General features: G+C 61.8%; 3 protein-coding genes across 4 annotated transcripts; 2 read left to right on the forward strand and 1 right to left on the reverse strand.

Moving 5' to 3' along the window:
- Positions 1 to 944: 944 nt before the first annotated feature.
- Positions 945 to 2,948, forward strand: MED11 (mediator complex subunit 11). Of its 2 annotated transcripts, XM_045985802.1 has the most exons (4): positions 945 to 1,293; positions 1,424 to 1,554; positions 2,118 to 2,269; positions 2,446 to 2,948. In XM_045985802.1, exons 1-3 carry the CDS (start codon positions 1,209 to 1,211, stop codon positions 2,253 to 2,255), a joined length of 354 nt encoding a protein of 117 aa, XP_045841758.1. In that variant the 5' UTR covers positions 945 to 1,208; the 3' UTR covers positions 2,256 to 2,269; positions 2,446 to 2,948. The 2 variants fall into 2 exon arrangements, with proteins under 2 accessions (XP_045841758.1, XP_045841757.1); XM_045985801.1 differs by having other exon boundaries at positions 2,118 to 2,948.
- On the reverse strand, positions 2,779 to 6,519 carry CXCL16 (C-X-C motif chemokine ligand 16). Its single transcript, XM_045985803.1, has 5 exons — positions 6,384 to 6,519; positions 5,924 to 6,062; positions 5,579 to 5,661; positions 3,692 to 4,096; positions 2,779 to 3,079 (listed from the first exon to the last, which is right to left on the reverse strand). The coding sequence occupies exons 1-5, from the start codon at positions 6,448 to 6,450 to the stop codon at positions 3,033 to 3,035; spliced, it is 741 nt and encodes a 246-aa protein (XP_045841759.1). The 5' UTR covers positions 6,451 to 6,519; the 3' UTR covers positions 2,779 to 3,032.
- Positions 6,520 to 6,913: 394 nt separating this feature from the next.
- ZMYND15 (zinc finger MYND-type containing 15) lies at positions 6,914 to 12,347 on the forward strand. Its single transcript, XM_045985804.1, has 14 exons — positions 6,914 to 7,099; positions 7,506 to 8,112; positions 8,486 to 8,720; positions 8,808 to 8,963; positions 9,175 to 9,335; positions 9,797 to 9,949; positions 10,261 to 10,341; positions 10,489 to 10,605; positions 10,704 to 10,792; positions 10,883 to 10,981; positions 11,097 to 11,250; positions 11,332 to 11,390; positions 11,681 to 11,841; positions 12,096 to 12,347. Exons 2-14 carry the CDS (start codon positions 7,536 to 7,538, stop codon positions 12,265 to 12,267), a joined length of 2,214 nt encoding a protein of 737 aa, XP_045841760.1. The 5' UTR covers positions 6,914 to 7,099; positions 7,506 to 7,535; the 3' UTR covers positions 12,268 to 12,347.
- The last annotated feature ends 2,006 nt before the right edge of the window (positions 12,348 to 14,353 follow it).

The raw sequence follows: 14,353 nt of genomic DNA on the forward strand, positions 1-14,353 counted from the left end.
AATAATCCTCCCCGTTTGAGCATCACCGACACCCCCAGTGCACATGACGCCACTAATTTAAGAGTAAATCAGTTGCTTTTATGCTTTCTCCACTACCGGCTTCATTTCCATTCATTACTAAATCAGTCACCGCGTACCTTTCTGGCTTGATGCTTCTATCCAAATTTTTGCTATTAATTCCTCTGCCTCTCTCTCTCTCTCTCTGACCCCCTAATAAGACCCCCTTGTTGTTCTTGTATTAGGACTTTTAAAAGCAGCGGAGTCACATGCTAGGTCCCTCAAGCTGAACCGACAGTCTCCATCCGTTGGCTAGCCCCGTGCCGACTAGCCTCGTTCCCCGTGTCCAGAGCTGTCCGGCCCGACCTTTCCAGAAGGAAACCCGGCCAGAGCACGCGTCTGGAGGATCCTTCCTGGAAGGGCTCCCAAGGGCTTTCAGAATACGGTCCAAACCATTTAGCTTGCAAGCCTTTTCGTGGTCGGGCTCCGGCTCCAGTCTCCCGTCAGCGCGGTTAAGCCGCAAGCCCCCGGCTCCCGCAGCGCCGCCGCCGGGTTCCCGTGTCCGGGCGCCGGCAGGTGCACCACGCGCCCAGAATCCCGTGTCCCCGCAGGTGCACCGCGCGCGCCTCCGAGTGACGGCGACCTCGCTGTCACCTGAGAACCCATCCCGCTCAGGACGCATCCCCAGACGCCGCCGCGTAACCGGCGACCAGAACGGGAGGGGGAGGCTGAGCGGAGCCCGCCCCTGGGGACAGGCTGCCAAGCCCGGTGTCCGCGGGGATCCCGCCCCGAAGGAGCAACGCACGTCTCACCGAGTCAGCCTGTCCCTCAGGCCCCTACGGGGGGTGCCCCCAGCACCCCGGGGCTCCCCGCATCCTCACCCAGCACCAGCAGCCGCGCAACAGAGACCCCGGGAGTGTCGCGGAGGCGCGCGGGGCCGAACCGCCTCGAACCCGGAAGCCAACGCCCCGCTGCCTCCTCTTACTACAGGTGGCCACCAGGTGGCGGCGGCGGCGGCGCAGATCAGGGCGTGCGCACGATACCCTGGGAGTTGTAGTTCGCCAGGCCGGGCGGCGCCGCGCATCCTGGGAATTGTAGTCGCAGCCCCGAGCGCGCCCCGCGCAGGCGCAAACCGACAGCCGCTTCCGGGTTCAGACGCCGCGGTTTGCCGAGGGAGAAAAATCCCGAGGAGGGAGCGGCCGGGGGTGGCGATGGCGACCTACAGCCTGGCCAACGAGAGGCTCCGCGCGCTGGAGGACATCGAACGAGAGATCGGCGCCATTCTCCAGAATGCAGGTTCGGGACACGACGGCCCGCGCTCGCAGCGGGGAGGGGAGGGACCCCGGGGTCCCACAGTGGGACGGGCTCCGCGCCGGCCAGCCCCGGCCAGCCCCGGCCAGCCCCGGCCCTCTGTCGGCCCCCGCAGGTACCGTGATCCTGGAGCTGTCCAAGGAGAAGACCAACGAGCGGCTGCTGGACCGGCAGGCGGCGGCCTTCACGGCGTCGGTGCAGCACGTGGAGGCCGAGCTGTCGGGGCAGATCCGCTACCTCACCCAGGTGCGTGCGGCCGGCCGCGCCCAGCGTCTCCGCCTCGGCCTGCGGGGTCTTCGCGGCGGAGCTTCGGCCTCTGGAGCGGCCGCGACCCGGCCACCTGGGAGCCGGTGACCTCTGCCGAACCCTCCCTTCCGGGGTGGGCTTCCGCCTCGGGAAAGAAGACGCCGAAGGCGGCCTTGCCTGCCTCGCTGGCCCGCGTCCCGCGAACCGCCGGACGGGGAGGCCCTGGGGAGGGACTTGTGGTCGGTGCCAAAGCCAGGGCCTTGCGCCCAGAAACCTGACCTGACCTCGGGGTCTCAAGGGGCGGCGCCCTGAGAGGAGGGGCAGGGGTGAGCCGGTTCTCGCTGTGCCAGACGCCGCTTTATCTAATCCTGCAACATGTCTAGGAAGTCGTTGGGGTTACCCACATTTTACACGAGGTTAACACGTTCGATGATTTACCCTGGGTGACCGGGCCGCAGCGGCGTCCGGCTCAGGGAGGACAGGAGGCGAGAGACCAGATGCTCGCTGGGTTGGGGAGCTGGCTCAGGAGAGTGGTGTCACCGAGCCATCTGATTGTCCTGTAGGTGGCCACCGGGCAGCCCCATGAGGGCTCCAGCTACTCTTCGAGGAAGGACTGTCAGATGGCCCTGAAGCGAGTGGACTACGCCCGTCTCAAGCTCAGCGATGTGGCCCGAACCTGTGAGCAGATGCTGGAAAACTAGGCCAACTAGCTAGAGTGAGAACTTGGAAGAAGGCCACCACCAGCAGCCGGGACAAAGCCCAGAGACCTGTGGCGTGGGACGGCAGGGCTGCCACTTAGGGGCCCAGCTGGGCAGGGTATAGGGGGCAGAAGGTGGGGATGGAGACGCTTGAAGATCAGGCCGCCAGAGGACGCCCTGGCTCCTCCCACAGGTGCTCCCACAGGTGCGCCAGGAAGTGCTGAGGAGCTCAGACAGAGATCAGACCCCAGCGCACTTCCTCCAACACCCCGTGCCCTACCCCAGGCTTCTGTAGACTGGACCAGCGAAGGCACATTCGTCTTCATGGAAAGAGACAAAAGCAGAACCGGGGGTTTTAATAAAAAAACAACAGCAACGGAAGCAGGGAGCTTGGACTCTCACTGGAGCATACGTGGGTGATACCGGGATTGAGGAAATAAAATCAAGGGGGAGGTGCTGGAGCCAGGAACCCTGGGCAGCGGGCAGGAGCCTGAAGCCAGTTTCTGCAGAATAGAAGAGTCAGTAATTATAAAAATAATCTTTAGTCATTAAGCACATAATTTGTCTAGGGTATCACAGTGAATTGTAGATTTTACATTACAGCATGGAAAAGAAATCCAGGGAGAGCTGACAAGAGGGCGGTGGCTGGATACTTGTATATTAAACGTCAAGTGGCCGTGGAGTGCCTAGCGTGTACCAGAGATTATCCTGATGTCTTAATTAAAGGTGTGCGGGGCTGCATAAAAGACGCATCTACCCTCACAGGCTTCCGCTCTCCACTCAGGCATTGGAGTCTGATGCCACGGGTGTATAATACAGCGGCAAATCTGGAAAAGATAAGGGGATGAAGATATCAGCTTTAAAATTAAGAAAAGTTGGGGGACTAGCTTGAGCTGGGGGATTCAGCCCCCAAAGCGCAACGACACAACCCAGTACAGGGCAGGTGCTCAGGAAGCTAAACGAATGGCTCCCACCTTCCTCCACGGGTTCCTCTCCCCTTAGCCTGCTCTAGCTGCCATCTTTTTTTAAGATTTTATTTATTTAACAGAGGTAGCAAGAGCAGGAACCCAAGCAGGGGGAGGTGGGAGAGGGAGAAGCCGGCTTCCCACTGAGTAGGGAGCCCGATGTGGGGCTCGACCCCACCATCACAGGATCAACCTGAGCCGAGGGCAGACACTTAACAAGGACCCACCCGGGTACCCCCTAGCTGCCATCTTATATTGCTCCAAGCCCTGCCTGACTCTGAAGGTCAAGTGTTGGTCCCTGGGCTTGTGATGGCTTTCCTTCCTCCCTCCCTCTTCTGTAACTGTCTCTAGCTGACTCTTCTCTCATGGCCTACGGTCCATGGTGCAGACAGATGCGTATCTGTCTGCCTGGGGCAGGTTTCTCGTTTCCACCTAAGAGCTGCTGGCGAGAGGAGCCCCATAGCCCCAACTTACCTGGAGTGTGCCGCAGTGACTGCTCCCTCCTCCTCCTGCACAGCACGTACAGGAGGACCACAGTGAGAATGAAGATGATGGTCAGGAGGGACACCACTGGCACCATGGCTGAGGTTCTCGCGGAAGGCGCTACTCTTTCTACCAGCTGCTTCTGCCTCTCCTCAGCCCCCCGACCGTGGCCCTCAGTGGATGTAGTGATGTCATCGGCGTGGGTGACGTTTCTGTCCAAAGGGGCCCCTGCTGGAAGCGTAGGCTGCGCGGTGGACTGCGAGGCGGGTGGCAGGTGCGTCAGAGCAGGGGAGCCCGTGTCTAAAGGTGCCGTTCGTGTGGGCTCAGAAACCTGGGTGCTGGGAGGAGGTAAGAGCTCCTGGGGGGCCGCACTCCCAGAGTTAGCATATCCAAATTCTGGAGAGGCAAGAAGTAAGGGGTCAGAACATCAAGGTCACAGCTGAAGGCCGGGGAGGAAGGCGGAGGGGAGGGGGGTGAAGGAAGTGAACCGACCAGCAACAAGGAAGCACTGGGACAAGCATCTGCACCGGGGACGTGGGGAAGACCTGGGCTGGAACCCTGACTCTGCTACAGAGTTGCCGTGCGACATTGTCCCTTGTCTCTTGACCTCCCCGGGACGCCTTTCTTTCAGCTATAGAGCAGGAAGAATTCTACCAAGGGCCACAGTGGCCAGGAGGATGAAGGGAAAGCCTGTGTGCAGGTCTCTAGCCCACAGACCAGTCTGTGCGCCATGGAGGAGACGCAAGACTCCTTCTCTGCGAGTGTTAGGACATTTTGTATATTTTACGAGAAAAATACAGCAGGCGCATCTCAAAAGTGGCATGTGTACACCTAAGAATTTATTCCTCTTACTGTATGTAAATTGAACCTCAAAAGAGAAAAGGCAACAATCAAGTACTGAGCTCCATGATACACAAGCTGAGATGTTTGGGGGTGAAGTGTGGTCATGCCTGCACCTAACCTGGAAACGCATCAAAAAATAAGGGGAGGGGGCGCCTGGGGGGCTCAGTGGGTTAAAGCCTCTGCCTTCGGCTCAGGTCCTGGGATTGGGCCCCGCATCAGGCTCTCGCTCAGCAGGGAACCTGCTTCCCCCTCTCTCTCTGCCTGCTTCTCTGCCTACTTGTGATCTCCGTCTGTCAAATAAATAAAAAAAAAAAATTTTAAAAAGGGGGGCGCCTGGGGGGCTCAGTCAGCTGAGCATGTGCCTTCAGCTCAGGTCATGATCCCAGGGGTCCTGGGATGGAGCCCCATTGCAACGGGGGGGGGGGGGGGGTGTCCCTGCTCAGCGGGGAGTCTGCTCCTCCCTCCTCCCCACCCCCACCCCCTGCTCATGCGCTCTTTTCTCTCTCAAATAAAATCTTGTAAAAAAAAGAAGGTGGACTGATGACGAATGAGATAGATGGGTGTGTACTAAAGCAAATGTGGTTTACTTGACGTAAAATTTAGAATGTAGGAATTTAAAATGTAGACATTTTTATCTGCTGTATTTTGTACCTACTACATAAAAGACATGAAATACAAATACATAAAAGCTAGAATCGTAGCCAGAAACGTAGAATCTAAGTGGTGGTCCCATGGGTGGCCCCTGAACAAATCTTTCAACTTTTGTGTAAGTCTTTCCATTTCCACAGTAAAATACTGGAAAGCAAAAGTAGTGCCTTGGCTTCCAGAAAAATATTAAGAGCACAGACGCGAGTGGCACAGATCGCGACAGCGATGGTGGGTGACACCCGGTGAACAGGGTCGAGGGGTCTTTGGCTGGCACCAGGTACAACAGCAACGCGAGGTGTCGTGGGGAGGGGACCCAGGCAAAGCCGACTGTGAGGAGGAGACCGCTGCCCTGGAGACAGATCCCAGGGAGGAGGGGGAAGCCCATACCTTTGCGATCAAACCAGCTCACCAGTTCTTGAACCCAAGCATCTTTGCTCCCCCCACACACACTGCGAGAGTGAAGTTGGAACCTAGGAAGGAAAAGCGTGGTCACCTCAGCTCTTTCCTCATTCCAAAGATGTGAAGTCACTGCCAAGAGCAGGGGAGCCCTTTCTGCCCAGCCTGGGAAAATCCCAAGTAGGTGGGAAAGGGAAAGCAAGGCATGGGGAATTGCCGGGCGAATGGAATCCTGAGTGGGGGGGGGGGGGGGTGTCAGTCCCCCCAGGAGTTCCAGGTCCACTGCGAGGTTCCCAGAGGCCCCCAGAGGCGCTGCGCTCCCAGCGCCCCGGTTACCTGATGTAGGAATTACAGCGATCGTAGGCTCTCAGGTGCTTTCGGAAATGTGCCATGACCTCCCCCTTCGGAGGGGAGTGGGAAGGAATCCTCCTGTGGCAGTAACAACTGCCGATGACGCTGCCCTCGTTGCCATGGCCTGGGGGCGGGGGGCGACCCAGGTGGTCAGCGCAGGTTCAGGGGGCTCCCGACCCTGTTACTGCGCCTCTCCCCTCGATCCCGGATCTGACCCCGGGGCCCAACCCACACATCCCACCCCCAAACACGTCCTGAGCACGGCCTGGACCCGGACGTCCCCCAGCCTGTCCCCTGCCCGGGCTGCCTGGGGACCCCGGCTCGCCACTTACCCAACACCCCCCCTCGGCCCTCGGCGCCCCCTTCCCGCTTCCCCCCCCCACCCGCCGCCCGCACCCCGTGTGCGGACTCGGGGGCGCGGGAGCCAGCCCAGCCCCGGACCAACCTGGCGGAGGCAGCAATGCCAGCAGGACGAGGAGCGCGAGGAACCGGGCGCCCGGGCTCCGGCTCATCTCCGCGGCCGGCGGCTTGGTCCCGGGCCCGCGGGGACGCCGGCAGCCGCGGCCGAGGCGCTGGGCTGGGGGTGCGGCGCGAGCTGGCGGCGCCCTCCTCCCGCGCTCCCGCCGTCGGAACCGACAGCGCGGTCGGTACTGCGCGCCCGCGCGCGTCCGCCGCCCGCCGCCGCGGGGAAAGCCCAGGAGGCGGGGCCCCGCGCCCCCGCGCCCCCGCGCCCCGAGACGGCCCCGGGTCCCCGCGCCGACAGGGACGGCCGGGGAGGTGCGCGCAAAGCGAAGGGAGAGCGCGGCGGCTCGGCGGGGCGCGCAGCGCGGGCGGCGGAGCGACGGGCTCGGCGCGGCTCCGGAGTGCCCGTCCGGCCGCCCCAGGTCAGGCCGCGGCCCTCGGAGTCGCGGCCGCTCGGCTCCCGCCACCCCCGCGGCGCTTTCGCTTCCCCGCCGGGCGCCCGACCGCGGTCACATGCCGGGTGATGCCCCCGGGGAAGTCCGCGAGCGGCGGTGGACCCGGCCCGGCCCCCTCCGCGCGCGCCTCGGGCCCTGGGGGCGGGGCCAGCCGGGCCGCGGGCTCGGGGCGCCCTGACGTCACGCCGGCCCCCCGCCAGCCCCCGAGGTATTTACCTTCGAAAAGTGGCGGCGGCGGCTGCAGGTACCGGAGTGGAGGGGCGGCCGGGAGGAGCTGGGTCCGCGGGGGCCCCCGGCCGAACCGATCCAAACGGAGGAGATGCCCCGGATCCGGTCCCTCCTCCCACACCCTACAAACGGATCCAAAATAATCCCTCCTGGCCGGTCCCGTCCCCACAGGACTCGCCCTCCGACTCTAGTCATCATTCAGACCCTACTCTGGAGGGGTTGGGCCTCAGATTGGGCCCTAATACCATCTCACTCCTGACTACTCGTCTTAACCCCTGCTCGCCGGCTTCCAAGCCTAGCCCGTTCTCCCCCTGAACTCCCACCCCGAGCCCTGAAAAGTTGTCTCGGGACCCTCAACCACGCCCCCATTTTGTGACCCACCCCTACCCTCTCCCTCACCATACACCCCTTCCTCTGCTCAGTCTGGGCCCAGACCCTGTGCCCCTGAAGACATGGAGTTTGTGTCTGGATACCGAGATGAGTTCCTTGATTTCGCTGCCCTCCTGTTTGGCTGGTTCCGAAAGTTCTCGGCGGAGCGGGGGACTGCGGGGGCCAGCCTGGAGGGCCGCTGGCGCCCGCTGGAGGCTCAGATCAGAAGGCTGCCCCAGGACCCTGCCCTCTGGGTGCTTCACGTCTTGCCCAACCGAAGTGTGGGCATCAGCCTGGGGCAAGGGGCAGAGCCAGGCCCTGGACTAGGCCTGGGGGCTGCCCGGTTCCTGGGAGATGAACCCCCACTCCACCTGCGAGACCTAAGCCCCTATGTCAGCTTTGTCAGCCTGGAGGAAGGGGAGGAAGAGGAGGAGGAGGGGGAGGAAGAGAATGGAGAGGAGGAGGGTGCAGGCCTGGAGAAAGTAGACCGGGAGGAGGCTGGGGAGCCAGCCCCCGTCCGCAGGGAGTCCCCCCAGGAAGCAAACCCTCCAGGGGAGACAGAGCAGGCTGAGCAGGAGGCAGGAGGCGGAGAGGATGGTTGCGGAGAGGACAAGGCAGAGGACAAAGCCGGCCCTGAGAGGAGGAAGGGGCGGAGAAGTGGTAAGAACCTCTGGGCTGGGGATTCCACCCTTTGGAAGACCTCCTCCACCAGGCAGCCCAGCGGGGAGTCACCAATGGGTGGCCTGCAGGGCAGTCTGGCCTGGAGAGGTGTTTTCATGGACCCACATGTTTTCTGTTATTTTAACTGGAGCCACTATTTATATATTGAAAGGAAAAAATTCCAGAAGTCTTAAGAAAGCTGGAAAGTTCCAAAAGCAGGCTCACACTTCTGCATGGCCACAGACACCCCGGCACCAGAGTCCCCTTCAGATGAGGCACACCCTCTCTACCAGGTCCCCTCTCTTAGCTGACCTGCCCTAGCCACATGCATGATGTTCATACCCCTGCTCCCGACTCCTCCTTCCTTCCCCAGAGGCCGCCCCCCTGCACCTTTCCTGCCTCTTACTGGTGACCGATGAACATGGCACCATCCTGGGCATTGACCTGCTGATGGATGGAACCCAGGGGAGTGCAGGCAAGGCCTCAGGGACCGAGAACCTGGCTCCTCGGGCCTACGCTCTCCTCTGCCACAGCATGGCCTGCCCGATGGGCTCCGGAGACCCTCGAAAGCCCCGGCAGCTCACCGTGGGAGACGCCCAGCTGCATCGGTACAGAAATGGGGTACCAGAGGCTGGGGAGGCCTAGGGATCTGGACTCCTGAGCCCCCCAGCCTGACGGTGTCCACCCCCATTCAGAGACTTGGAGAGTCTGGTCCCGAGGCTGGGAGTGAAGTTAGCCAAGGCACCGATGCGGACGTGGGGTCCCCGGCCGGGCTTCACGTTTGCCTCCCTCCGGGCTCGAACCTGCCACGTCTGTCACAGGCATAGCTTTGAAGTGAAGCTGACACCTTGGTGAGCAGCCGAAAAGGGAGGGAGCCCCCCAGCAATCAGGCTAGCAGAGAAAACTGGCCGGCGGGGGAGGGAGGGTCTGGGAAGTCAAAGGAGGGAAGAGCAGAGCATTCAGAAAAGCAGACCGACTGATACACGGGCAGCTGCAGGGCACGCAAGGACCAAGCACCCACAGGGCTGAACGCTGGGTGCCCACCACCCCCTGTGACCCCAGCCCCCAGTGCAGCGCTGTCTTGTACTGTGGCGAGGCTTGTCTCCGGGCCGACTGGCGGCGACGCCCTGATGACGTGAGCCACCGATTTTGGTGCCCAAGGCTTGCAGCCTTCATGGAGCGGGTTGGGGAGCTGGCAACCCTGCCTTTTACCTACACCGCAGGTACCCCAAGGCGACGGGGCGGTGGAAGGGGGGAAACTGAGGCAGGGGTTTGGGACCGGGGTTGGGTGCCTGGGTACAGGGCTCTGGGTCTGAAGGCCAAGTGCTTGGGGATTTAGGGTTGGAGGCCAGAGTCCTGGGGCTGCAGACAGACGGGGTCTGGAGCAGAGGAGTGAGAGCCTGCGTCCCCCGCTATCCAGCCCCACCAGTAACTGGGGGCCATCAACAAATCCCCTGAATTTTTAGACCCTCGGTTTTCTCATCTGTCTAATGAGTATTTTAAAAAACCCTAAAACCCAGGGAATTGTTACAAGGACCCTATGGGTTTGGCGCCTGTGGCCCTGTAGACACTAGAAAATATTCGTTCTCTGGAGGACCAGAACCCGGTTCAGGGGCCTCAAGAAGAGCTAGAGCCTCGGGTTCTAGCCACCAGGCCCTCAACCGCTCCCCTCCTCCTTCTCCAGAGGTGACTAGTGAAACCTTCAACAAGGAGGCCTTTCTGGCCTCACGGGGCCTCACTCGCGGCTACTGGACCCAGCTCAGCATGCTGATTCCAGGCCCTGGCACCCCCAGGCACCCCCGGGGCAGCGCACCAGCCCTCAGCCTTCTTCTCAGTGGTTCGTGGGGCCTCTCTTCAGGCATGGGCCCCTCAGCCTAGAGGGAAGGATGGGGGAGAAAACAGGGCCCCGGATAATGCCCCCGTGCGCGCACCCAACTCCAATGCCACCCCCACAGTCCTTTCAGGCCTTTCCCCAGTCCTCAAAGAAGTCACCCCTGCCCACCCCAACGAGAGGCCACGTCCACAGGCAATCTCCCATTCCTCTTGCTGTAGCTCCAGGAAACATAGCTCCTTTGGAAGGAAGAGGGGGATGAGCCGGGTGGGGGCCTCCCTGACACCAGGATCCTCTTCTTCCTTCCATCCTTCCAGGAGATCCCTACCAGCTTCTCCAGGGGGATGGGCCCGCACTGATGCCTCCTGTGCCCCCAGATCCACCCAGGGGCCTCTTTGGTGAGCTGGAGGGGCCCCAAGGGAGCTAGAGGTAGGGATAAGGACGGGCGGGTCAGCAGTCTGAACGGCTGAGGAAGAGGGGGCTATTAGACTAAGGGGCTGGGGTCTATTCAGGGTCCAGGTCCCCCAGTAACCCCCTCTCCCCAGGCTCGTGGCACGATTACTACACATGGAGGGGCCTCGGCTTGGACTCCCCCATGGCTGTGCTTCTCACCTACCCGTTGACTGTGTATTACGTCATCACGCACCTGGTGCCCCAGTCCTGTAAGGAGAGCAGAGCAGCGGGAGCGAGGGGGGCAGGGAGCTGGAGGGGGACACGGGGAAGGGAGACCATCTTCTTAAGCCTCTAGCTTCTCTCCCAGTCCCTGAGCTCAACATCCAGAACAAGCAATCACTGAAAATCCATGTGGTGGAAGCAGGGAAGGAGTTTGACCTAGTCACGGTGTTCTGGGTGAGTCCCTCCAGGACCAGAGGCTGGGCATTTGGGTGTGGAGCTGGCGGTGGGGTGGGGTGTGACTTTGACCTGTCCTCTCTGCTTCAGGAGCTCTTGGTCTTGCTCCCCCACGTGGCCCTGGAGCTGCAGTTTGTGGGTGACGGCCTGCCCCCGGACAGTGACCAGCAGCATTTTACCCTGCAGAGGGTGAGGGTTGGCGGGGAAGGGGCTGCCCCCCTACCTCCCGCTCTCCCTTTGCCTAACATGCCCTCCCAGTGCCCCAACTTGCAGCGGTTTCTCCCCTCCGCTCCTGGCTCCCCAGGATGGCCCAGAAGTATCTGTCCGTCCGGGTTCCGGAGTATCCGCAAGGCTCAGCTCTAGCACTAAGGAGAAGGGGGGCCGCAGGGACCTGCAGATCAAGGTGTCCGCGCGGCCCTACCACCTGCTCCAGGGGCCCAAGCCGGACCTGGTTATCGGTAAGAGCCTGGGGTAGGAGTGTGGGGACGTGGGCGAAGGCCGTGGGCAACAGCTTCTGCCCGCTCTCCCTCGGCCTGCAGGATTCAACTCTGGCTTCGGTCTCAAGGACACTTGGCTGAGCTCGCTGCCCCGGCTACAGGTGGGGGATAGGCCAAAAGGGACCTGCTTGGGGGCCAAAAGGGACCTCCCCTCCTGCCACTCCCCCATCGTCCTCCTTCTCAGAAAGCCTCCTCTTTCCACTCTCTGCTCCAGACCCGGGGCGCGCCCAGGGCCCTCCTGACCCTGTCTGTCTTGTCTGTCTGCTTCGTGCCTCTTCCCCTCCTGGTCTGTCTGGGTCCCGGGTTTCCACCGCGGTCTGCGCCCCTGGCGCCTGGGGAGGGGCTGGGCGGAGGCGCCGCTCCGAGAGTCAGAGGCCCGCGCCCACCGCAGTCCCTCCGAGTCCCGGCCTTCTTCACGGAGAGCAGCGAGTACGGCTGCGTGATGGACGACCAGACCATGGCGGTGGCCACGGGAGGGGGCACCAGCCCCCCGCGGCCCAACCCCTTCCGCTCCCCCTTTCGCCTGCGAGCCGCGGACAACTGCATGCCCTGGTAAGGGCCCGCGACCCCCGCGGGGTCCTGCGCCCTCCCGGGAACCCTCTCCGCAACCCCCGCCCCCACCCCCGCGGGCCTCGACCCCACGCCCACACGGCGGGCGGGACGCAGCTCCCGGGACCCCGCCCGCTCGCTCGCCCACCGCCCAGGGGCGTGCCCAGCGCGGGCCGCCCCGCCCCACCCCGTCGAAGCCCAGCCCCGCCCACCCCCATCGAAGCCCCGCCCCTGACGCGCCCCGCCCCCTCCCCCAGGTACTGCAACGCCTTCCTCTTCCACCTGGTCTACAAGCCCCCGCAGGGCAGCGGGATCCGCCCGGCGCCCGGGCCGGTGCCCCCGGTCCCGACCCCCGCCGCGCCCCCCGCCCCCGCCCGCAGGCGCCGAGGGGAGAAGAAACCCGGGCGGGGGGCGCGGCGGCGCAGGTGAGGGCTCAGGTGTGGCCGCCCTCCCGCCCGCACACCCCGGGAGGGAGAACCGAAAGGCGCGGCGCTGGGCGGCCGGCGGGGAGTCGGGGTGAATAAAGCATCGTTTGCAACCGCTGGGTCCGGACGCCCTGGTTTCACACGCGTGACCTGGCGCCAGACGTGCGGGGGGCAGGGTTTCGGCGGACTCGTTTTCCTCCAACTTCTTTCAGCCCCGCGACCGCTGCGGTGCAACTGCGACCCTCCTTGTGACCCCACACTCCTGCTGTCTGTGCGCCAGCCTCTAGGCCCCAGTAGTCCTCAGCGATCCGCCCCGAGTCGAGGCGGGACCCAGGAGCGGAGAGGGGCTTCTCACTGGCGGGCAGGGGACACACCAGCTCCTGGGGGCGCGCAGGCCTTGGCTTAGGGGCGCGAAAGGCCGCCAGCCCCCCAGCCGTGGGCCATCCTTCTCCCACATCTCGCGCGCCACGGAGACCCAGCTTCTGCTGAGTCACACTGGGAACGTCCTCAAATCCAGGTCAAGTCCACTCTCAATGCCCACTCGCGTGTCAGGCGGGGAATTCCTTCTACCGCACGACTTGCCTGCTTAAATCTCTCCGGTGACCTTCCTCCACTCTTAAAATCCCCGGAGTGTGGGCTGGGTTTAGTGACTCGGTCGCTGAGTATAGAAAGAGAAGAGTAGTGGACAAGCCGGGCAGACACCGCCTGAACCAAGTAATGAAGGTTAATGAGCCTAAGTCAGGGGGACATCCTGCGCTCCCGGACCTTTTGCAATGAGAAAGTCACCTCACCCTCGTATTCTTCCCCAAAATCCATAACCTGGGTCTGATGGTGAGAAAACAGCAGGCAAGTCCGCACTGTGGGGCAAATGCCTGGCCGCCCTTCTTCAAAGCGTCCAAGTCACTGAAGGCAAGAAAAGTCCCAGAAACTGACAGACGGGAAGGGAGTAGGACACGGGACCTCTGACCGGGGTGTGGTCCCCTGCCTTGTCTCCTGGGGCAGAAGCAGCACATTAGTGAAAACCTGGAGATCTGTAGGGCTTAGCTAACGGTATTGTGTCAATGTTAACGTCTTCGTCTTCATAAACACGCCAGGTGACTTACGGGTTCTTCTCTCCCTTTCTTTCATTCTCTTTTATTATAAAGGTTTTAGCATCTAAGTTTCCAAATACACACAAAAGCCCAGAGACTGCATCAGAATCTCTATGTACCTGTCACTCAGCTTCAACAATTATCAATGTTTCTCTCATTTCATTCTTACTTCTTGAGAATCTATGATACAATAAGGCATTTGCCAGGTTCCCGGCACAAGAGCTTCTGAAACCCTTGGAAGCTCCTTAGTGAAAAGGGTGATAGGAGAGTGTCTTGGGTCATTCATCACAAGCTCTCCCAACCATACCTGAGTTTATGCTAATGAGGTGAACCTAGGTGGACCGCATTTAACTTCGGGTGGGGGCCGGTTGCTGGGAATAGTGTGAGCGGAGTGCCGGAATTTTCACCCCACTTTTCAACCACCAGGGAGTGGTGAAGAGGCTGGAGCTCATCAGTCGTGCTAAGATAATAGACCCTCCCCAGAACCCCCTCACCGGTGGGGATCAGAGAGCGTCCGTGCTGGTGGGCACCCTGAAGCAGGTTCTGAAGGTGGTAAGCTGGGGAGGGCGTGGGGGATCCCCACCCCACCGCCCACCCCTTGCCCGGTGCATCTCCACCACGTGCCTGTCCCTGAGTTGTGTCCTTGGTAATCAATCAGTGGTGGGAAACCATGTTCCTGAGTTCCACGAGCCGCTTTAGTAAATTAGCGCACCTGCGGAGGGGGTCCCGGGAGCCCTAATTTCGACTCAGTCGTACAAGTACAGAGGCATCTAAAGTGGGGGCAGCCTTGGGGATTGAGCTCACTCTGCGGACCTAGTGTGAGACTTGGTCGAAGAGGAGGACATCAGTTTCCCACCCCACAAGCCGAGATCTGGGCAGGTGGAGAATAGGTTGTGTTGGGAACACACACACACACACACAACTTTGGTGTCAGAGTGCCACGAGTAAAAACGGCTAATCGATAGTGTCAGAAGTGGGCTACACTGGCCTTGGCTCCCA

The sequence above is a fragment of the Meles meles genome, chromosome 18 (assembly GCF_922984935.1).
Source record: "Meles meles chromosome 18, mMelMel3.1 paternal haplotype, whole genome shotgun sequence".
NCBI lineage: Eukaryota > Metazoa > Chordata > Mammalia > Carnivora > Mustelidae > Meles > Meles meles.